This window comes from Petaurus breviceps, unplaced genomic scaffold, assembly GCF_028583685.1.
Source record: "Petaurus breviceps papuanus isolate PSGF00001 unplaced genomic scaffold, PetGlider_PUasm1.0 689, whole genome shotgun sequence".
NCBI lineage: Eukaryota > Metazoa > Chordata > Mammalia > Diprotodontia > Petauridae > Petaurus > Petaurus breviceps.
Window position 1 is genome coordinate 915,583 of NW_027186458.1, and position 24,611 is coordinate 940,193.

Sequence of the window (24,611 nt, forward strand, 5' to 3'; positions counted from 1 at the left end):
TTATTGTCCTTTGGGTTCCTTTGTAGTAGCATGTATTTTATTTTATGCACATAAAAATGTTCTAACAATGGAAATGCCCAGAGCCTTCACTAGACTACCAAAAAAGGTCTATGACACATAAATAGTCAAAGTTTCCTGTCTTAGAGAAGTTTCTAGGGGACTAAGTGGTTAAATGACGTGCCCAGGGTCACATGGCCCATCTGTGTCAGAAGTAGGATTTGAAACAAAGCTTTCTAACTTCAGGGACAGCTATGTATCCACCAGGGTACTCTAGTAAGACATACATGTGGTAGATATAGTGTTATCTTTCCCCCTAAACCAGCCCCTCATCCTGACCTCCCTACTTCTGTTGAAAGATCCTCCTATTAAATTCAGGTACTCCATCTCACAATCATCTTAATGCTTCATTCCCCCTCATGCTCCCACAGCCAATCATTGGCCAAGTTCTACTAACTCTTATCCATTAACATCTCCCATGTTATTCATCCCCTCACTCCTCACTCCACACTCCCACATAGGGAAGACACAGGGTTTAAAGTTGGATCTAAGCTCTAAAGGCAGTTGACTCTGCCTTTACGTGTTTGTGTGCTCTTGATTTCTCTTTCTAGCCTTAATAGACACAATTTGCCTAGGCAAACTGACCTTCTCTATATATCCCATAAATTATATTGTGCCTTCTCTCTCCATCTTTTTATCTAGATAACCCCCTATACCTGTAATATACCTGCTCCTAAGTTCTCCCTCATGGAGCCCCACTCTTCTTCTACTTCATTCAAGCACCATCTTATATTTGGAGCCTTTGTAGAATGCCCCTCCTGCAAGTCCTTCCTCCCAAGGTATAACTCACATTGAATTAATTTTTTTTTAATTTGTATGTATTCATGAAAAGAATGGAGGGAAGGAGGGAAGGAAGGAGGGAGAGAGGGAAAGAGGGGGGAGAGAGAGACAGAGAAAGAGACAGAGAGACAGAGAGAGAGAGAGAAAATAAATAGATACAGACAGAGACAGAGAGAGAAAAAGAGAAAGAGGGAGACTGGCAGTTAGAGTGTTGGATGTGGAGTCAAGAATAAGTGAGTTTAAATCCAGCCTTAGGCATTTGTGAGTGGTGTGACCCTGGACAAATTACCCTGTGTCCTCTTCAGTTTCCTGAAATGGAAAATTCATGACAACTCTTCCTTCCTGGATTAGTGTGAGAATCAAACAAGGTAATATTTGTAAAGTTCTTTGAAAGCCTTAAAGCTATGTAAATTCTAGCCCTTTTTATTGAACTGAATTATTTATTTGGTATTTAAAAGGGGCCTGTTGGCTTGTTTATCAATTGTCAAACCACTTAGAATAACTCTGCATGTTATTTTCCCCATTAGATTGTGAGCTTCTCAAGGGCAGGATCTGTCTTTTGTCTCTCTTTGTACACTCAGTGCTTAGTACAGTGCCTGGCCCATAGCAGGCACTTAATGAATGTTTATTGACTGATGGCAGCCATAATTGCAAGGAACCATTGAGTTAGCCCATTCCCTTCATTTTATGGATGAGAAATTAAGACTGTTAGTGAAATAACTTATTCACCTTGCTAGTGGAAGTTTGGATTAGAAGCTAGCTTTCACTTCCAATCCAGACTCTTTTCACTTTGCCATTCTCCCAGTGTTTGAAACATTTCTTTTTCTGATGATTCCTCTAATTTAGATGCTCAAAGTGGAGCATAATAGGTTTCAGATCTCCACTATAAATGCTAGACTGAATAATGTAAGACAATTCTCAAGATTTTGCAAAAATAATTTAGGATTATGCATTTTGATCATAGTTCATTCTCATATTCCTTCTCTATCTGAAATAGAGTGTAAATTTTATTGGAAGTAATTTTCTCTTTTCTGTTTCTTTGCCTGTTCCTGTTTATTCCAAATGTGTTTCTTAAAAAAATACATGTTGCTTTCATTCATAATTGAGTCAGTATGTTGTATAATTTTGAAACACATTTTTTGTGTTTAAGTATTTCTTTTGTTAGTGTTGAAGTATTAAGATAAGTATTTTAATGCTTTAATCTGGCATTATCGTGAAGACAAAAATCAGATTTTGAGTGTTGGCATAGAACACACATTCATCTGCTTCCCCAAGATGGTTGTTGAGGTGAGAGGCAATGCGGTATAGTGGAAACAATGCTGACTCTGGAGTCAGAGAACTGAAGTTTGAATCCTGGCATTTGCACTTGTTACTTATGTGACCTTGGGGGGGGGGGTCACAATTTTTCTGGGACTCAGTTTCTTCAGCTCTAAAATACAGGGATTGGGCTAAAGTCATCTTTAGTGATCTTGGACCTCTTCCTTAGAACCACAAAGCAACAGGTAATAGCAGATGACTTTCTCAAGGACTTCATGCTGCCCACAGCCCTGATAAGGACTTGTTCCCTAAAATTAGGTCATTCAACTCCCTAATGAACCACAAGTTAGAGAAATTTGAGTGATGGGAGTGGGGGAAGGAAGGTTGAATAATGCCTGGGGGGAGAAGAGGATTTGAAGAGCAGTTACCACCAGTATATGCTATCAGATGACTTGTTTCATGGTTCACCACAACAAATAAGCCTATATGAAACTTAAAGGCAAAGATTGAGAGTCATCATGGGAATAAGGAGCTAGGACTGTAAGGGGTTTGAGAGAATGTCTAGTCTGATCCCTTTATTTTACAGATGAGAAAACTAGGGCTGAAGGAGGTTGTTACACTCCCAGTCACACAATTGGCAAGTATCTGAGGGAGAATTTGAACTCAGGATTCCTGACCTCTAGCACATCAGCCACTACATAATGTTGTTTCTAACTAGACATTCTGGTGCTCAGGGAAAGCAGCATTAATAATATCCTCAAATTCACCAGTGGTGTTGTGGTGTTAGGGAAAACTGGGGAGATCACATGGAGTAAAGTCATCAGGTGTAGAAAGTTTCCTGTTTGAGCTAATGCTTCTTGCTGATTATGTGCTAATTTATTTGTCTCTGTGGTCTTGAAGGGATGCACCTACTCAGTTATAGTGCTGTGGATTAAGTCCCAGTTCTTTTCCCTAGTTACATCTCTGAATAGAAGCCAATATTTCTTTTGAGAAAAAAAGAAATGTAATATTTGTCTACTCTGGTTAAAAAGACATGTATTCATCATTTTTTCCCTAAGGGGATACATGGTTTCTATCTGAGGGCTTGAGATATCAAATCACTTTTATTATTATTTATTAAAATTTCTTTTTCATTATGCTTCTTTCTATCATAGAAAGAATCATTTCAGCTATAAACACATGGCTATCCTGTTGTCAGGTCTTTCAGTTTCACCTAGATAATGTAATACTTTTTAATAATGATGTTCTATGCTACAAAATTATTTGCAGGCATTCTCAAAGAAACATGAGACAGGATCATGGATTCTTGAAAGCCTTTGCATACTGAATTAATATTAAATCTTCAAGGATATAATATTGCAGATTCATATGTTTTGGTTTTGTTCATTTAAAGTTGGTTCATAATGAACTGTTGGAATATTGAAAAAAAATAATAGATTAATAGACTCATCCATCATGGTTCATCTACCATAGCTCAGTGGAACAAGTAAATAAGAGGAAGCCATGCTAAATGCTAAAGGTCAGCTTGCCCACTCATATCCATTACAGATGAGTATAATAAGGCCACAGTCAAATGGCTTGGCCAAATCAAATATGGAATAACTTTCAGAGACCCAAGTCAAGATCTTTGGCTCCCCAGGTTCCTAATGCAGTACTCTACTAATAATACCATCATCTCTTGGTTAGGTAGAGTGGTAAGTAGAGTAGATGGAGCACTACAATTGGACTAAGAAAGATCTATGTTCAAATCCCTCTTCAGTTGAATCCCTTTCTCAAGCCCAGTTCCTCCTCTGTAAACAGGGGACAATAACTTTTATCTCATAGTGGTGTTTTGAACATTGAATGAGTTAATTTTTGTATAGTAATGTACAAAATTTTATATGTATAATTATACTCTATAATTTATAGACACAAGTCTTAGTATATTTTTAAATCATTAAAGCTAACACTTTGTGGACATCCTGTATATGAAGATATATGACTTGTGATTTAAGTATTATGTGATCATAATGTATAATCATATATATTCATTATTTAATTAAATGAGTAAATAATTGCAGAGCAATTTGTGAAAACTTATCAAAATAAACAACATATTTCTATACATATAATATACATATGTATATAGATGTATGCATAGATGTACATATATGCATATACACAGAGATGTATATACATCTACACACACATATAGAAACATGCATATATGCATACATATCTACTCACATGCATATAGCTTTACAAATCACAATGCACTCTTTATGTGTGTGTATATATATGTATGTATAGATACATACTTATATAATACCTACAAACATTCTGCTATATTTTAAAAGAAGCTAAATATTTAAGGAAGGAATGTTAGCCCATGGCTAGCCATGACCCCTTTGTCTTGATTCCTCCACCTCTGAGCAGAAGAGGCTGTGAGGAACTTAAAAGAAATTCTCCAAGAAATTGTCAGGAATTGTAAGAAATGATTGTGAATGGATCCCTCTAACCTGTCTGAAGGATTATTCTCTTTAGACTTCGGTAAAGGTAAGATTCACTACTGCCAGGATGCCTGAGTGAACATTCATTTCAATTATGCAGATCACAACCACTCCTTTCTTCAGCAGGTTGACTTCATGAATTGTTGTGTCCAAAAGTCAACTTTCTGATGAAAAGGGCATACGCTTCACTTGAGATGTGCTCAAAGGATGGACCTGCACAGACTGATCACCAGGTCAACACAGGCTCTTTCAAACTTGCTAGAACTTACATGAGATTTACTGACATAGTTTCTAAGAAGAAAATGGTTTCTGTAAAGTTGTTTTTTCTGATTAATTTTTTTTATTTTTTAAAAATGACAAATTTATTAATTTTATCATTCAGCTTTTTTCTCTGATGACATATTTGGTGCAGAGCTTATGTTCTCAGAGAAGATAAAGTTATGGTTGTGTAGAAGTTCTAATTTTTATGAAAAGATCAATTTTTCTATGTCTTTTCCATTTTAATTTAGCTAGTTATATCTTTCCATTCTAATTTATTGTTATCAAATTTTTGCTAACTAAATAATCCCCTCTTTTTTTGGAAGGAAGGGGGATAACATAGATTTAAGTTTGGAGGATACCTTAGCTTCATTGAGTCTAACACCATTTTACAAATAGGAAAACTGAGGGAGATAAAGTGACTTGTCCAAAGTCACACTACTTGTCAGGGACAGTGTTCTCTGGGTCTCAATCCAGAACCATTTCTACTGTATGCCGTGCATCATCAGTTTTGTTAAGCAGAAGCTTTTACCTGTATCAGTGTTCCAAGGGGCATGATTGGGTGGGATTCCACCAAGAGAAATGGTAAGGACATCAATTCCACCGAAATCTTGAGTGGGGTGCAAAATATCCCGACTATACATTCTGTCTATAGACAAAATGGTGGAAGATCCATTTTTTCCCATCAGGAGAGAATGCCAGTGGCCATCAGCAACATAAATCTCAGGGATATGCCTCTCAACTTTCCCAGAAACTCCAGCATCAGATGTAAAATGGATTTTGCCACTCTTTATCTGTAAAATACATTGGACACTGGGTGAGCTATGTGTTAAAAACAAGTTATTTTAACAAACACTGAGAAACAAACAAAGAACGAAAAAGTCTTACAAACCACTCAAATATTTCACAGTATTGACAAGTTTACAGCTCATGGGAGAGCTGGCAGACTTTGTCTTACTAGACCATGTACCTTCTGATATGTTAATGTAATACCATCTTCTTAGTGAGTATCCAAGTAGACAGGGAATCTCAATGTGGCCTTATTTGAAATATGAGACACTGGCTACCTGTATCTTCTTAGGGTAAATGTTTAATATCCTTAGGTCACACTTTCCTCATTTATAACAATTAGAGTGGCCTCTGAGGACCCTTCTATAGTTGTAGATCCATGAACCTTTGACTAGTCCCAGAATATAGGGATAGGGAGCAGTCCTATGATTTCATTGGTATATGGAACTCCTGGAAGAGAAAACTCCTGTACCAAGTTGTCTAGAATAAGATGCATTTAATAGACTTGTTCAATATGTTTCAAAGGTTGGACTTGAATCCAGATCTTATTGGCTTTGTGGTGATCTCTTTGTTCACTACTGTTTCTCATTTCCAAAAGTGCATCTATGTTGATATTGATTTGTTATTGCTATTCAGACATTTAAAAAATCATTGCTAATTCTCTGTGATGCCATTTGGGGTTTTCTTGCAAAGATATTGGAGTGATTTGCCATTTCCTTCTCCAGTTCATTTTGCAGAGGAGAAAACTGAGGAAAACAGGATTATATGACTTGCTCAGGGTCATGCAAATCTCAAAGACTACAAAATACAGAGGAGGTGGTGACCTGCATTGATAGAGCTTTATTTTCTATCCATCTATCCATCCATCCATCTATCTATCTATCTATCTATCTATCTATCTATCTATCTATCTATCTATCTGTCTGTCTGTCTGTCTGTCTGTCTGTCTGTCTGTCTGTCTGTCTGTCTGTCTGTCGGTCTGTCTACCTACCTATCTATCTATCTATCTATCCATCTATCTATCTGAATATATGTATGTACAGAATAAATGTAAAGGGGGGGCACTAGCAGTTGGGTGGATCAGTAAATGATTCATATGAAAGCTTCATATGAGTTTCCATCTTGAAGAAAAAGAGGGATTCTGTGATGTAAATTGCAATCGAGACATAGGGCTTAGACAATGGCAGTAATGGAGAATACCATGTGTGGATAACAGAGAGAAAGGACAGATTGACTAGATCAAAATTTGTAGGAAGTGGAGTAATATACAACGAAACTGGAAACATGGGTTAGGATTAGGTTGTGAGGGGTCTTAAAATCTAAATAGACAATTACAAATTTGATGATTGAGGTAATTGGGAGTCTCTGGAGGTTACTGAGTCAGGGAGGGGGACAAGGTCACTCTATGCTTAAAGAAAATCATTCTGGTAGCATTTTGGAAGATGGCCTGAGCACACACAAAAAAGATCCCCACAAGGCACCATTCAACAACTGGCTGTTAAGGCTCTCCTTGAAAAATGAGGCTCCAAGAGCCCATTATCCAATTTCAGGCACAGTGAGTAATGGGTGGCCCCAAGACTCAAACTCCAGTATTTTGACCCCAAATCCTAGTCTTCTTCCCTTATATCATGCTGTTTCTCTACTTGGGAATTTCAGACAGACTGAAGCATGCGGTTTATTTATATACTTTGCTGAAATGTGGAAAATCTGATATGTAAATGGCGAATTTTTAATAACAAGTCTGGAAAAGCATTAAGCTGGCTTGTTTTCCAAGTTCTTGAAGCGCTTTGTGGAACTGGTCACACTTTGCCTTTTGGAGGCCTAGGTTGCAAGATGGTCCTGCTCCAGTTTCTAGGGCCAGCTCAGGGCTCTGGGCAGGATACAGGAGGAAGGGCAGAGTTCCAAGAATGTAATTCCATCACACTTGCCAGACAGTGTTGATGTCTTGGCGTGAAGGTAGAACTCAGGGAACGGCTACTCACATGACAGGAATGGAAAGATAGAGCCATAGATTTGGCCACTCAGACCTGTCATTTTTTCTTTCATGCAACTTAATCATGTGTTAGAATTAAAATGCAATTAATATCTACTTTTTGGTAATACTGCCTAACAATCTATGGAATCATTAAAGAAAAATAAAAACAAATATCCTTCATTTCTACACTGCAGAGAACATCAGATTTACACAATCTTCTTGTTGTGCCAATAGCATTTAATGTGCATAGCCTTGTAACCAAGACAGTGGCTAAGATTGTATGGTGTATCCTACTTCATTGTTAAATGAGAAGTCAGTGGAATATATATGGCACTGGGTTTAGAATCTGGATGATCTGGGTTCAAATCCTACCCAAGACACTTTCTAGGTATGTGACCTTGGGCAAGTAATTTTATGTTTCTATGACTCAGTTTCCTCATCTGGAACATGAAGAAAGGGGTCAGATTCAAAGGACTTTAAGGTGGTTTCTAGCTCAAAATGTATGATTAAGATCTAGAAGAAACCCCAGATCATCAAGTTCAATGCCCTAGTTTTACAGATAAGGAAACTGAGTTTCTGAGAGGTCGAGTATATGGAAGAGATGGGATTTGAACCAAAATGCTCTCATCTCTCTCTTTCTATATATATATATATATATATATATATATCCTCCCTGAAGAGAGAACATATTAGGAAATCGGACTAATCTACTCATCATTGGGATTGCCAGTTTGGAGGGTATCTGCTCTGGCTTTTGAAGGGTGAGTGAATCCTCTGTCACCTCTACCCTCTCTCTCAAGGAGGCTCTCAATCATGTTCATCTTACCCACTCATACACAGGGCCATAGGGCCTAGTAAAAGTGGGCACCTGGCCCTGAGCCCTGCTACTAGTGAGAATGAAAAAGTCCCCTTAGTTTTTTCTCCTCTATCATCTTTCTACCACTTTCTCAGAGAAATGATAAAAATAATATTGCCATTCCTACTGGAAAGACTATGACAATCTATTACTCTATGGCTCCATTCACAATGGTATGCATCTTGGATTTGGAACCAGATATCTTGGGTTTAAGTCCTGTCTTTGACACTACTACTAACAAGGTACTTCTACTTTCTAAGTCTCAGGCTCTTCATCTGTAAAATTCAAGTGTTGAACAAGATGACCTCTCAGGTCTCTTCCTATGTTCAATATTTAATTCTCTGGTTTAATATAAGCTCCTTGATGACAGGGACTTTCTCACGTTTGTCTTGGTATTTCTAACTCCTGACACGGAGATTTTTGTAGTTTAGGTTTTTTTCAATTGTGTCTGACTTCATGACCCCATTTTGTGTTTTCTTGGCAAAGATACTGGAGTGGTTTACTATTTCCTTCTCCAGACCATTTTTTACAAATGAGGAAACTGAAGTAAACAGGGTTAAGTGACTTGCCCACGGTCACACAGCTAGCAAGCATCTGGTGATTTGAAATCGGGTTTCTTTACTCAAGGTGAAGTACTCTATCCACTGTACCACCTAGCTGCCCCACCTGGCACATAGTAGGTGCTTTGTAAGTATTTGTTGATCCCTAGATTCTGTAATAATGTCCTCCTATTCATTCTCTTAGTCCCTCAAAGCTGTTTTGTGTCCTTCTTAAAGTATCTCTGAGTCATCTGGAGATTTAAGAAGCTTGATGTTCAATAGTAAATCACAAAAGTTTAGGAAGCCAGGACATTGTTGATAGACACATCTTATAAATGTTTCCCCTCTGTCTTCCTTTTTTGCCATTATTCCTCAACTCCCCAACCAAATTAGCTCTTTTTTCCCTCACTCTAACACTTGGCAATGGTTCTCATCTATAAGAAATTAAAGATAAGGGCCAGCATACTTCTAAAGTCCCTTCTGGATATATTCATATCATCTCTTTCAGAATATCATAAGTATACCTTACTATCATTTCTTCTGTCTACATACCTGACCAGCTTTCCTTACCAGCTAAGAAGTACACTGGATAGATCACTGGATCTGTAATCCAGAAGATTCATCTTCACAAATTCAAATCAGTCCTCAGACGCTTACTAGCTGTGTGACCCTGGTCAAGTCACATAACCTTGTTTGACCTAGTTTCCTCATTTGTAAAATATGCTGAAGAATAAAATGTCAAACACTCCATTATCGTTGCCAATAAAACCCCAAAGTGGAGTCAAAAAGAGTTGAACATGCCTGAGTAACAACAGCTCTTTCCCACTCACCCTTTCTAAACATTTCTCCACTTGTTGGGTCTCTTCTTCCCACACTGTAAAAGTTTGGAACCTAGACATCTGTACCCTTGCATTCCATTATTTGGTGTTTATTTCTTACTAATCTACTCATTGTTTATCTATGATTTCAAATGTGAGGGGACTTTCTGATTCAGAAATTTCCTCTAATTAAGATGGATAACTGGGGCACCAGGGAAAGTTAAGTCATTTATCCATGGTCACAGATTCAGCATATGCCAGAGGCCAGTCTCAGACCAAGTCTTTCTGTTAAAACACTTCTGGAATAAATATCAAGTGACATTTTACTAGTGACAAAGATGGATCCAGACATTGCAATTCTTGCATGAGGAAGGAAGATGTCACCTTGGATTTCTTTAACTACATTGAATTACATGTTGAAATATTTGGTTTATACAGATTATAATACTGGATATATCAGTGAATAGGTATGGGGATTTGGAAATAAATGAATGGAAACTGCACAAACTGCAAAGAAAAAAGACAAATTCAACCAAAAAAAGTAGATAAAAAATATCTGAGACCACAAAAAGTTGGATGTTCTCTCCAAATTTGTTTTGGAAGTATTCATTCTCTTGTTTCCTTATTCCTGACTTTTTATCTATCCAAAATTTAGGAAAAATTCTTGAAATGTAATATGTTTTCTAATTTACCCAATAATTTTTGTTTTTATTTTACTTTTTTCCCCTTTTCTAGTACCCAATGATTCATAGGGTCAGTATGGCAAAATTAAACAAATGTTGGATGTTTTGGTTTCAGGAGAAAATTGGGTTCAAAATCTTCTCTGACACTTTCTATGTGATGTTAGTTTGCTGAGTCTTAATTTTCTCATCTGCAAAATGAAGATAAAAAAGTAACTACTTCACTGAGTTGTTGTGAGGACCAAATGAGATAATGTATATAATAATACTAGTACTTCTAGATATTTTAAATCTTCAAGCATTTTACATATGTCACCAACACTCTGAGGGATGAACTATTATTATAATTCCCAGTTTACAGCTGAGGAAACTGAGGTTGAGAAAAAGTTAAGTGAACTGATTTGTCACACAACTACTAAGTGCCGGAAGCAAGATTCAAACTCAAGTCTTCATCACTTCATATGAAACATTAGAGACAGAAATCGACCTCATACATTTATTTAGATGATTCCTCCAATGGCTCAAGTAGCTGCCATTAATGTCCACCCATCCTGTTTGACTCATTTTTATGTCCTTTTGTAAGACTGTGCACTGAACTACATGAAGGCTTTCTTTATTTTCTCTGGACACTATAAAGGTATCAGTGGGTCACTCCAGTTTTCCACCTCTTAACTATCATTTCCATTGTGAGACAAGTCTGATATTTTTAAATGAATGTTTTTAATGGCATCCTTTACTCCTGTTCTTTGATGTTCCTTATTCGCTCACATCCATCAACTGCCTCTCCTATGCTTTCTCTGTTATACTGTTGACAATAGAAGTTTTTCATCCACTTTGTTTTTCCTATTAAGATAGTCAGACTATTTGGAGTAGTAAGGCATCTTTTTCAGTAGACTACAATATTCTAGTGCTTGGCAAAAGTAATCAGCATAATATCAGGCTATGGCATTATGTGTAAACCACTATTAGATTTTACTTTATTTTGTTTGGTTTGGACATGTAATGTCACGGATTTAGGGAACTTCTTCTACTAATACATCTAGACAACCCCTCTGTAATTTATGGCCTTAGAGGATTTCCCAGTGTATTAAAAGACTACATGACTTAACAAAGGGCACAGAGTTAGTCTGTCATGGGCAGGCCTTCACCTTGGACTTTCTGAGCTGACAACTAAATTTGTATTTTGTATCATACTCTCTTTCCCTATATAATTGTTAGTTATTCATTATTACATTCAAGAATTGAACCTGGGGGACAAAGGACATGAGATTGAAGGAATGGAGCTAAATAATTTTAAAACAAGAATAGAAATTGTCTTTGCAAACTTTGCATTTTTGAGATGAGGCTTAGAGAGATAAATTAAAGTGTGAGTGATTAAAGAGATATCTAGGGATGGAGGGAGGAACCAAACCCAGGACTCTTGGCTCCCACTTTAGCTGTTCCCTCTTCTGCCAAGAAGGGTAGTTATCTCTAGCAGATATCCCTTTTGCATAGAATCAAGTGAATAGTATTTTGAGGGTTAACAATGATTTGTTTTATTTCTAAATAGCCTTTAATTCTTTGTTTTTGCTCTGTCTCATAAAGAGATTTATAATTTTCTCCATTTTATGTCTCACTGTTTTGAATCATTATAAAATTCCCGAGAAGATAGTTTCTCATTTTACTTCTAGTATTTTCTAGAAATGATACAGGAGAAACAAGTCTAGGAGGTTGTAGAAGTTAAGATTTTGTAGAATTTTGATGGAATTTTTAGAATTTTATTTAGGTCTGCTCCTGTATCCCAAATCACATCTACAATATTACATACTTTTCTGCCCCACCCCCCACTTTGCTTATGAATCTCTCAGTGACCTAGGAATCATTTTGTTCAAAGGAGAAATAGAACTCAGAAGGTCTGGGCTTTTTCTCAGAATTTACCAGCATTCATGACCTACAAAACACCCTGGGAATATGTTTTCTGTATAAAGTTACATATGGGGAAACCACACTGGAGTAGATGAACAAAGAAGTTAATGGTCTTACAGATGAAAAGTACTCATTGAAGGTAACTTTAAAAAAAAATTCTAGAAATTGATGACAAATCCCTGTCTAAAACAATGCTTTGCCAAATTAATTGCTTCCTCCAGTGATATGAGGAAGACAAAAGACATCACCTCAACCACTGAATTCTTTTGTGAAAGGTAATTTCTATTGAGTGTTTTCATTAGAGATCTCTTGGCCAACTTTTCAGAAAATTTGATTTAATTATAAATTTAAAAAAATTGATTGTCATCTCTATCCCTGAATTCAATGAAATCATTACATTTTGTTCTATAGAACAAAAAAGAGAACAAATAAATAATATATTTGATTATTTTCTGTCTATTGAGTAATAAACATATAGTTTGGTTTGAAAGAAGAAGTTAAGAGAGAAATCTCTCCCCTTCATCTTCTCCCTCCCCTCCCCCCAATTCATAGATGTTCATTGTGTGGAGGGGATTTTTTTAATATGTGTGTATGTCTGCATGTATATCTGCATCTGTGTGTGTATAATCACAGAAAAAGGAATATCAACATATTTTATAAAATAGGCAAGGAAAAAAAGCAGTTATTGTAGCCTAACAGTAGTCATTTTCCTTAATTTCAAATTACATACTTAGAAACTCAGTCTTTCAGACCTTTGTTACTCTTTGTTGCTGAAATGCATGCCTGGGGAATAGAGAAGACAGTTGAAATTGGACAAGCGCCCAACATTCATCTAAGCTTTAATGCTTTGTAAAGAAAAGGGGCAGAAATTATGGGTAAAGGGATTTAAACCATGACATGGTAGGCAGTCCCATAGAATAAAATCAGCATTAGCTCTTTACTCTCACCTTCACAGTAGTATAATTGCTACTCTCCTGGATATGAATTAAAATCCCATTTTCACTTCTCGTTCTGAATTTCACTTCAAAGCTGTTGACCCCAAAAGGCTCCATTACATCCCCTCGAATGCTCTGTCTTAACAAATAGTCCCACTTTCGACTCTGGCTCATGTGGTAGTCCAGTCGTCCTTTGCCCTCTAGAGACAACGCCGTGTCAGGAGTCATTGCTGACAGCCGAAGAGAGGAAAATGAAATGAATATTTCTCAAAGAATAAAAATCATAAAAAAGGTCAATGAGTCCAAACCCTTCATCCTTGCAGTTAAGGAATCTGCTAAAGTGATAGATTTTGAAAATGAACAAAAGAATAACAGAAATTTCCAGTAAATGCCAATGGAACACAGATCTCTTTATAAGAACCAAACAATTTTTTCCACCTGTAGATTTGTGTTGATTCAAATTCCTGAATTAGTTTCTGTGCCTTGCAATGAAAAACACTTTACAAGAGTAATCACTCATTGGTGAGATAGTCATTAAAATAATTCCACAGATAAATCACTGACATTTGGAGAGGTAGCCACCTGTTGGGAATCAGCAGTGATTAAACTAGCCTGCCCCAGGATTTATGAACATTTTTTAATGTCCCGGCTTGACATGTGGTTTCATACTTAATATACTTTGGGACCTCTTGATAGATTCCCATCTGTTGAAAGTATGCACAGAGAGGTATCACAGCAAATACTTTGATTCTACCCACCACCTTTATCAGCAGGGTTACTCCAGGGATGCACATTATGTAGTCTCAAAATATCTACATACTTCTGAAACAAGGGGATCCAAGGACATAATGGGCCATGTTCCTGGCACCAGTCAAGACATAAATTGGAAAGTGAAAATCAAACTCTGTGAGTCTCACATAAAGAGTGAACTCAAAAAGTGCTTAGGGAATGGATGAATGTTTTTTTTCACTGTCATCTCCCTTTCCAAGATAGATATTTAGTTGTTTTTTTTTTCCAGTCTTGTCTGATTCTTTGTGACCCCTTTTGGGGTCTCACAAAGATACTAGAGTACTTCGTAATCTTTTTCTCTGGCTCATTTCATAGATAGGGAAACTGAGACAAACAAGATCAAGTGACTTGGCCAGGGGCACACTTAGGAAGTGTCTAAAGCCAGACTTGCATTCAGGAAGATTAGTCTTCCTGACTCTAGAATCTATATTCTACCAACTGTACCATCCAGCTCCATGATACAGTAATATGGAAAAGGCTAGGTTCCTAAGGCTCAATAACTTTTCACAAAGTATAGGGCAACATATACTCCCTATTGAGATTTTCTGTCCTAAATAATTAAGCCTAATCATACCTGTCATAACTCAAGATACTTAATGACATCTGACTCTTGATTATATCAAGGGATTTCTCTTTGTTTCTTGCATGACTTGGCAACTCTCCCTCCTCCCAAATTCTGGTGGAATAACTGTGCTGATCTAAGTGCTAGAGATTAGCCATTTAGCTGTAACATTAGTTATCTGTGACAGCCCCACCCTCTCTCCCAACCCCAGTAAGTAATGATGGATGAGGATTGGGGTTTGAGAATGCAAAGAAATTATCTTAAATTTAATGAAATGGCTTTGAAGGAATAATCATAAAAAGATCTTGGACCTGAAAAATAAGTACACTGTCAAATTACTGAAAGGCAATTTTTAAAAACATTATCACAGTATTTACAAATTAGTAATTCATACCCTTCTGGCGACATTATGAGTTAAATGCCCAGTGCTCTCATCTGTAGGATTTCCCAACAGACCTGAAATGTAAGCTAAGTAATCAACTTCCATTTGGAACTCTGAGAAATCCTTCCACAAAAGTATAGGACAACTGACCTAGAACTTAGTCAATTCATCCTGAAGTGGCAGTGTCTGAGGCTCTGGGAGGGCACATGATTTGCTCTGGTCAGAATTATAGGTGCGAGAGGCAGGATTTCCACCTAGGTTTTCTTGGCTCCAACCTAAACACCTAGTATCCATTATAATGCTTCTTATCAGTTTATCCATTAGTCATAAAAGCATTGTCATTTTACTTTCCAATATAATATATATCTTATTAAGCTAATCATTATCTTATAGAAAATAAAGGTAATTTATTGACTTTGACTCAATAATTGTGTTTAATCAAAAGTCTTGATTAATTTTCCATCTGGAATGAGGCAACTAATCAAAAGTCTAGGAATATATAATATACCAAGGCATTGCCATACATACATTTCTCACAATATTTCCCGGTCAATCCTTCTTTGCATTGGCACTGTTGCCATGACCAGTGGTCTGTGCATATGCCACCATGTTGGCATGGGCTGTTGGTACAAGCTCCTTCCAGCCTAGGGCACCTAAATAAAGTGAAAACAAATGTTCAGGACTGAGAAATCAGCCTAGTTCCACCTATGGGAGAAAGAGGCAGGTCTGCAGGCAACATTTCTCCTCAGACTTTATTCATTAGAATGTGAAGTCCCTGGGGCAAGGGATTTTGTTTAATTCTTCCTTAGGTCTCCTGCCACTCTTGGTATGGTGCCACAGATTGGTAAGTAATATTTATTAATCCAGAGGGTATTTTAAAATGACATTAAGAAACATGGGGATTGACTTCAAATGAATTATAATCAGAAGAAATTCTGTTAATGCTGTTTTTGAGTTGTTTCAGTCATGCCTGAATCTTCATGACCCCATTTGAGTTTTCTTGGCTGAGATACTGGAGTGGTTTGCCATTTATTTCTCCAGCTCATTTTCACTTGAGGAAACTGAAGCAAAGAGGGTTAAATGATTTGCCCAGGACCACATAGCTATTAATTGTCTGTTGTTGTATTTGTATTCACGAAGGTGAATCAGGCAATGTATCCACTGTGCCACCCAGCTGCCTGATCATAAGAAATGTGAGCCCCTGTTTGGAGATTCTGTGGTCATTGACAAAGGCATGCCCCCAAAGACGGGGAAAGGCATCAAGGTCATAATCATTACCAATCACATAGTATAGCTATTGCTGCCCAGGCCTTTGGTGCCCTCTGTGCCAAAGACCTCAGACAGCTTTACTGGTGTACAAGACATACCCAGGTCATGACCTAGACAATCAGCCCAAGATCTCTGACCTAGCATTCTTACTAACCCTCTTTCAAGCATTCTCAAATCTATAGTCATAGAACAAAGGCTATTTCACAAGTGCTAAAAGAGAATCGCAGATTTACTTTGATTTTATTGACTGGAAACAGGAAGTCAGGAGTGGAAAAATTACTCATGTTCTCATTAGGGCACAGGTTAGCAGGGGCTACTTTCCTACTCTATGGACTCTTCCTCTTTGTACAAGCACTAGAAGAAAAGGCAATAACCCATTTAAAAAATGATAAGCGTGTCTGGCATGGTGCATACAAACCAGCCACCAGACTCCAAGATATAAGATGCTATTAATACTTCTCATATGAATGAGTGAGCATGTGAATGAAGGAAACAAACTTATTAAGCTCTTACGATCTGTCAAGCCTTGTGCTAAGCATGGGGATACCATTTAACCAAAAAAAAATTCATCAATTTAGAAAGTAGAATGTAAGTTCGTTGTGGGTAGGAATTCTATTATTATTTTAAATTAATATCCCTAACACCTAGAACAGCCCTTAATAGATGCTTATTAAGTCAAATAATTCTTATGTTTCCTGATTTTTAATATTCCCTCAAAACAGCAACAACAGAAAAATAATTGCTAGCGTTCATATTGCATTTTAAAGTTTCTAAAGTATTTTACAAAGTTCTTTAGAAGTACAAACTTCTCATTTGATCCCGACAACAATTCTGGGAAATAGGTCTTACTACTAATCCCATATTACAGATAAGGAAACTCAAGCTCAAAGAGGTTTAAGTGACTTGTCAATAGTCACATACCAGTACATATTTGAGGTAGAATTGGAAATCACATCTCCCTGACCCCAATGCCAGTACTCTGTCCCTTCCTTTTGTCCCCTTAACCCTACCTTGCCCATTCTTCAAAAATAGCTCTTTTCACTTTTCTCATGAATATTTTCTCGATTTCTCTAAATTGTTTTTTTATATACTTCTTCAAGAAAACTTATTGTCAGGGCTCTCCAATTCAGAACCATCAGTAAATTCAATGGTGTACCACATAAGAATATTTCATTATGTATTGGACTTATATTCTCATCTCTCTTGGTACCTTAAAAAAAACTAGAGCATAGGCTTTCCCCAAAACACCTCACACAATTTCAGGTACATTGATTTTGTGATTAAAGGGATCATTGAGTTTAATTTCTTCATTTTACAGATGAAGAAACTGAGTCACAAAGAGGTTAAATGATTTGCTCAAGGTAATACATTCAATATGTATCTGAGACTGGATTCAAATTCAAATCTTCCAGATTCCAAGTCCAGTACTCTAACCATCATGCAATCTAGCTACCTATACATAAATACAGAGTGTTCCCAAACATTTTCTGTAGTTTTAAACTGCACTCTAATGAATGTACTCCTGAATGAATGAATGTACTTTTAAACTGCGCTGACTTTGGGGATTCTTGTATAAAAATACATAATTTAAAGGTTCTGAATTCATAGACTCATGGAAACTCAGTGCTTAAATGGACATTGGAAATCATCCAGTTGAACCACTTAATGTTACAGGTGCAGAAACTGAGGTTCAGAGTCACAGGAAGAGTTCAGGTAGAGCTGGTGTTTAAACTTCATTCTAACCTTCATCCTCCAAAACTTCTTAATGGAATAAAAGGGAGCATAAACATTCTGAGTATTTCAATATGGTGGGTTAACATGTTGAAGTAAGAGGGATAACTTAACCCCTGATTTTTTTCTAGCAAGTAGAACATTCTCAAATAACAGATTAAGATCTTAACTGACTAAAACCATATTTCAGCACCTTATGGAATTTGGGGCCTGGAGATATCTCCAGGTGAGTAAATCTAGGGACCAATGAATGGGAATTGTGGTTTCATGCTTACTAATCCAAGGTATTATATGAGAGTATGATAGTAAGTTATGTAATTGCCAAAAGGCACAACTGGGGCTATATCCCAAAGAGATTATAAAAAGGGAAAAGGACCCACACATACAAAAATATTTATAGCAGCTCTTTTTTTAGTGGCAAAGAATTGAAAATTGGTATATGGATATAATGGAGTATTATTGTGCTATAAGAAAGGATGAGCAGGCAGAATTCAGAAAAACCTGGACCTACATGAATTGATGCTGAGTGAAGTGAACAGAACCAGGACATTGTACATGGTAACAACAACATTGTGTAATAATCAACTGTGATAGACTTAATTCTTCTCAGCAATACAATAATCCAAAACAATTCCAAAAGACTCATGATGAAAATGCTATCTGTAGCCAGAAAAATATCTATGGATTCTGAATGCAGATTGTAGCATACTATTTTCACTTTTTAATTTTTTTTTCTTTCTCTTGGTTTTTCCATTTTATTCTGATTCTTTTCTCACAGCATGAGTAATGTGGAAATATGTTTAACATGATTATACAAGTATAGCCTACATCAGATTGTTTACTGGATTGAGGAAGGGAGAGGAGAAATAGGAGGAAAAAAAATTTAGAGCTCAAAATCTTATAAAAGTGAATGTTGAAAACTATCTTTACATACAACTGGCAAAATGCTATTAAATGGGGGAGGGGAAAGAGTATGCCATTTACTTATAATAGATCAGAAATATCATTTATGACTATAACTGAATAAATGCACCCAAACCTACAGATATAGTATTTCTTTTTGCTGTCGATGTTGTGCATAATTGAGAACAATTATAATTTTTCTAAGTAGAACTAGAAACACAGCTGGCATACCGATCAATGATCCCATGAGCTGCCAATGCTTGACTCGGTTCCAGAGGGCGTCCATTAATGGCAAACTCCATTATGCAACCAACAAAATCATAGCTTTCAACTTGTCCTCTCCTTTGAAGCACTGGCTCCAGGGACCTGATGCCACCAACCGTAACTCTGTTTGGCTGCACGTCAAGAGTCCTGAACAAGGGAAAGAAAACACAATGTATTCTAAGTGCTCACTCAGTCTTTGGAGGCAGATTAAGAAACTTATGAAGGAGCATATGTATAGGGCTTTTTCTGTATTGTTTCATTATATTTTATAGGCACTTTGGGTCCAAGCATGCAACATCCTGACAAAAGGATTCATTAAAGAGTGCTACAGTTTGCCAATGTTTTCTAATTTTGGTTGATGTTTAAATATTAACACAATCCTATGATGATAATAATAGGTACCATTTAAATTGCATTTTAGGGTTTGCAAAGCTCTCAACATGATCTCATTTGGTCAGTTGGCCAGTGAGTCAATAAATATTTACTAAACACCTTCTAAGTGCTGGGCACGCTACTGAATTCTGGGGATACAAAAAGAGGCGACAGATAGTCACAGCCCTCAGGAAACTCACAATCCAGCGGAGGAAATAATAAGCAAACAAATATTTAGTGACCCTGGGCAGGTCACTTAATCTCCAAATGTCCTCAATTAACTCTCTATGTTTACAGCAAATTGACCATGTGAAGGATTTCACTCTGAGAGATTCTTTCATAGATGAAATCACAGGTAAATTAGATCTTTATTCAAGACACCTCAACCCTTTAAAAAACCTGCTACATTTTTTTTCCTCAACAGTAAATGTTGCTTAAATGAAATAATAATTACAAAGCACGCAGTACAATGCCTGGTATCCAGCAAGTGCTATTAAAAAGTTATCTTTATTATCATTATTAACAATACTAATAATGTATAAAATTCAATAGCATTGACTTCTACTATCCCAGAAGGACCTGTGCTTTCCCTTGATTTCACAGATTTTCTAGAAGAGCCTGATTTTATTAAAGGCATCTATAGTGATCCAATTTTAGTTAGTGATGGTGCAGTTTTTAATAGAAGATACACTGTAAGTATCCTTGTAGTTAGGACAAGATATGAAATTTCATTGACCAGATGAAGAAATTCCCTCTGTCACCATATATCTTAGACCTTCTCTACAACTTATAGTCAGAGTTGGAGGACTGAGAGGTTCAATGATTTGTCCAGGGTCACAGAGGCAGTATGTGTCATAGCCAGGACATGAACCTAGGACATGAAGCTTCTGAGGCCAGTTGTCCAGCCACTGTATTCCAGCTGTCATCAGCAAATTCAGGATTATTGAGTTTGAGGTGGAAGGGAGTCTCAGAGGTCATCTCTCATAACCCTTTCATTTTTTCGATAAGGAAATTGAAGCCCAAGGAGGTCAGGTAGTGTCAAAAGCAGAATTTGAGACAAGATCCTCTGACACAAAAGTCAATTGGTCAACAAGCATTTATTAAGCCTCGACAATGCACTAGATTCTGGGGATATAGACAAAGTTAAAAAGACCATCCAACAAAGAGTTCCCATTCGAATGGGGAAGAGGATATGCAAACAACTATAAAAAACAAGATACAGTTTTTATTGTACCACGCTACCCACTACTAAATTTAACCATTAAAACCAAACTTGTTTTATAGACAGATATTATGGAAATCTTAAATCATTCTTCAAGAAAGCTAAATTTCTAAATCTTTCGCGGACTTTTTCCCAATCACTGTTTCATCAATCTCACTCTTCTCTAGAATCTCACATTTTTTTAAATCTTTGTTGTACAATTTATACATGCTGCCTTTTTGACTGGTATGTTAAATATGTCCATGAGGTTCCCGCTCACAGGGGTCACATCTTTCACCATTTCCATTTTCTACAATGCCTATTCTTGTCTAGGTATTGAGTAGGATTAGAAATATATTTCCTGAGTGGCTTTGATGCTAATGAAGGGAATCATTTGTTTGCCATTTGTATGAATACAATGTAATGAACACAATTTGTATGAAAATTGTAAATTTCTTTTTAAAAAACATGACAGAATAAGACAAAGACAATTTAAAAGTCACCTCACCAGTCATCTGAAACAGCCATAGCACTGACGGTGCAGTAGCCTGGTTCTTGGTCTTCAGAGCAGGAATCCACAGTTAGGGAAGCTGCCTACAAAGCAAGAGGAGGAGGAAGGAATTAATTATTTGACTACTTGCATGTCATGGGGGCAATTAGATCACCCAGGGATTTGTTCCATGTCGAGATAACTGATGTAGATATAACTGTCTCTATATGACATAGATATAACTATGTAGATATAACTAAGTGTAGCTAAACAAAGACATGCTTTGATTCTTAATGACATAACTTCAAACCTAGAGGCACATAACCCTGCATCTTCTTGAATGATGTGTACAGAAATGGAGAGTCAGTAGATTTTTCATCTGCTCTTCTGTGACAATGGTGTTGCCCTCTCTTTAAAAATTATTTAAAACAGCCAGGCAATGTCATTGTAAATGCCTTACAAAAGTTGTGAAACTTTCACTATATTTAGACAAAATAGATAAAAGCCCTTTATTTGAGTCTTACTCATTTTTCCCTAAGATAAACAAGGCAATATTGCATATAAAGTTATATTATAATATTATCTATATGTAGATACACTCTTAGTTTAATGATATTTCATTATTTTTTGTAAATCACACTAACATTTGATTTAATCCAATTTGATAAGTGATTAGTAAGTGCTTTTTATGTCTTATAGTTAGCTACTGAAATAGGAAGACAATGTGAAAAACAGCACCTGAATTTAAGTTTTTGTTCTATTAGCGATGTGCTGTATTCGTATGCCTACCACTTAGCATAGTAGATCTTTTATTTTTAATGAATACTTGATGAATTTAAGTTACTAGATACTTGTTAAATTGAACTGAATTGGTGGAAAGTTGAGGGTTTGAGTATTTTCGTCTCAGGCTCCAAATTGGTGAGCTACCATGAGTCTAAGGGATGATATTTCCCATTCTAGTTAGTTAGTGCTTCTGACTTTTCAAACTGTATTCATATCTATGACCATCTTTTACTCTCTCAGATCTGTAGAACAGGCATGTTTCTTTTGAAACAACTTGCTGATTTAAGAGCTTGGTGCAATTTGGGGGTGAAACTAGAACCTAGGTCTTCTGGCTCTTCCACTGTTGTGGAAGAAACACTGATATTGGAGGAAAAGCATCTGTTTTCAAATCCCCTCCCCTATTATTTTGTGATCTGGGGCAAGTCATAATTCTCCTTTCTTACATCCGTAAAATAAGGAAGGTAGACTCAATGATATCTAAGGTTTCTTCCAATTCTAAAGTCTATGATTCATGTTTATTGGTATGCCTGTTGGCAATGATCCCTTTCTTTTTCCATTTTTAGGTGTTTTCCAACTATTTGAGATTGTGAATTCTTCTAGGGCAGGGGAAATGTTTCATCATTTTTACATCCCCAGTGCTTAGCACAGTACCAGGCACATTAAGCACCAACAGGTGCTTAATAAATATGTATTGACTATAGGTAGAAACAGGAGAACTGCAAAAGTATTCTCTAAAAGAAAATACACAATTCCTCAGATTCCCTAAATATCAAATCAATTCATGGTGGACATTCCACTTCACTAGCTGAAAGGGATCTTTATATTTCAGTCTATCAGTTTGTTTTGCAAGACATATAAAATTAAACTCTCAATAAAAGTCCATGTAATGTATCTGATGGATTTTTTTTATGTTTCTACTTCTTAATAACACACAGTATATGGTAACATTTGGAGTAAATATTCAGACTTTTATTTCCATGACAAATCACCAGGATCTCATCTACAAGTTCTTTTGATATAGTGTACCCTCATGATTTTCTAAATGGTTTCTTAGTGTTCTGAAAGACTTAATGCACTTCCCAAACATGAGTGGCATTTTGTTCTCAATAGTGGGATTAATATAGGATGATTCATTACTGAAAATTCTTAAAGTGACTCTGTGCTGTGATTGATGAAGCACTTCTTTTGAATCTGTTTTCAAAATGTAAGGCTTAAGTCATATCTCTCCTTATGAAACAAAGGTCATATCTCTTCTGGGGAAAATCACTATGTTTCCTAAGAACATCACCCTCTGGAGCCTATGGAACAGACTCATGCAGTTAGTTTATAAGGATGCATTAAACCGTATTGTCAGTAGAGACAAAATATAAAGACTATAAAGGAAAATGTCTTTTTAAGATAAATAGGAAGGAAGGAAGGAAGGAAGGAAGGAAGGAAGGAAGGAAGGAAGGAAGGAAGGAAGGAAGGAAGGAAGGAAGGAAAGAAGGAAGGGAAGGAGGGAGGAAGGAAGGAAGGGAGGGAGGAAGGGAGGGAGGGCAGAAGGAAGGAAGGATGGAAGGAAGGAAGGAAGGAAGGAAGGAAGGAAGGAAGGAAGGAAGGAAGGAAGGAAGGAAGGAAGGAAGGAAGGAAGGAAGGGAGGGAGGGAGGGAGGGACAAAGGGAGGAGAAAACGGAGGGGAGAGAAAAGGAGAGGGAGAGAGAAGGAGAGGGAGAGAGGAAGAGAGGAAGAGAGAGAGAGGGAGAGAGGGAGAGGAGGGAGGAAGAAAGAAAGAAAAAACTTTAGAATTCACAGAAGTAAATTTAGAAGGAAATGGAAATGCAGGATGACTGAAATTAATAGTTAAATTCATGATATTGTTTAATAAAGTTATATTTAAGGACAATAGAGAAGGATGTTTCTTAAGTTGACAATAAAAAAGAGTGTTTTCATAAGGAGGGATAAATAACACACAGAAAGCCTGGAAAATTGCTATTTTGATTTTAGGTCTCCAGTAATTATAATTTTCCCAAAATTTAATCTTTATTTGCTACATTCTAAAAGTAAGCACAATCACTGCCCTTCCATTCAATGCAATGGACATTTGAGATCATGTTCTATTTGGATCAGAATCCTTTTGATTTAATTTCTACAGTCAAATATTCCTTCTTCCTAGAGTAGCATTTCTCAACAATTACTTCTTTGAGATGAGATGTTTCTATTATGTTGCTGCAATATTTCAAAACTGAAAAGTTAATGACTTTACCATTTTCCAACCAAATCCCTTTACACAGTAAGACATGACAGATGCAAAATCCAGTAGGGGCTTTATTTTCTATGCCTTTTGACAAAAAGGAAAAAAAAATGTATACTCCAGAAGTACAGAAAAGTAGGATGAATCTTGACAGATTTTGCACTGCCAAACTGCATTTGGCACAAAATGACAAAGAAAAGGAAAGGGTGAGCCCTCCTATGAAGGTATTTTGATTTTCTCTTCTCCTTCTTCCCTTCCTACACACACACACACACACACACACACACACACACACAC

At 36.6% G+C, this 24,611-nt stretch overlaps 1 protein-coding gene across 2 annotated transcripts in view; it reads right to left on the reverse strand.

The window, feature by feature from the left end:
• FAT4 (FAT atypical cadherin 4) overlaps positions 1-24,611 on the reverse strand; it is a 236,793-nt gene that overhangs the window by 6,008 nt on the left and 206,174 nt on the right. For both annotated transcript variants that reach the window (XM_069104858.1, XM_069104857.1), the window contains exons 12-16: positions 21,320-21,405; positions 19,206-19,385; positions 15,600-15,724; positions 13,351-13,568; positions 5,374-5,635 (exon numbers count right to left, since the gene is read on the reverse strand). In XM_069104858.1, coding sequence (XP_068960959.1) covers positions 5,374-5,635; positions 13,351-13,568; positions 15,600-15,724; positions 19,206-19,385; positions 21,320-21,405 — 871 coding nt within the window. The remainder of the gene's footprint in view (positions 1-5,373; positions 5,636-13,350; positions 13,569-15,599; positions 15,725-19,205; positions 19,386-21,319; positions 21,406-24,611) is intronic.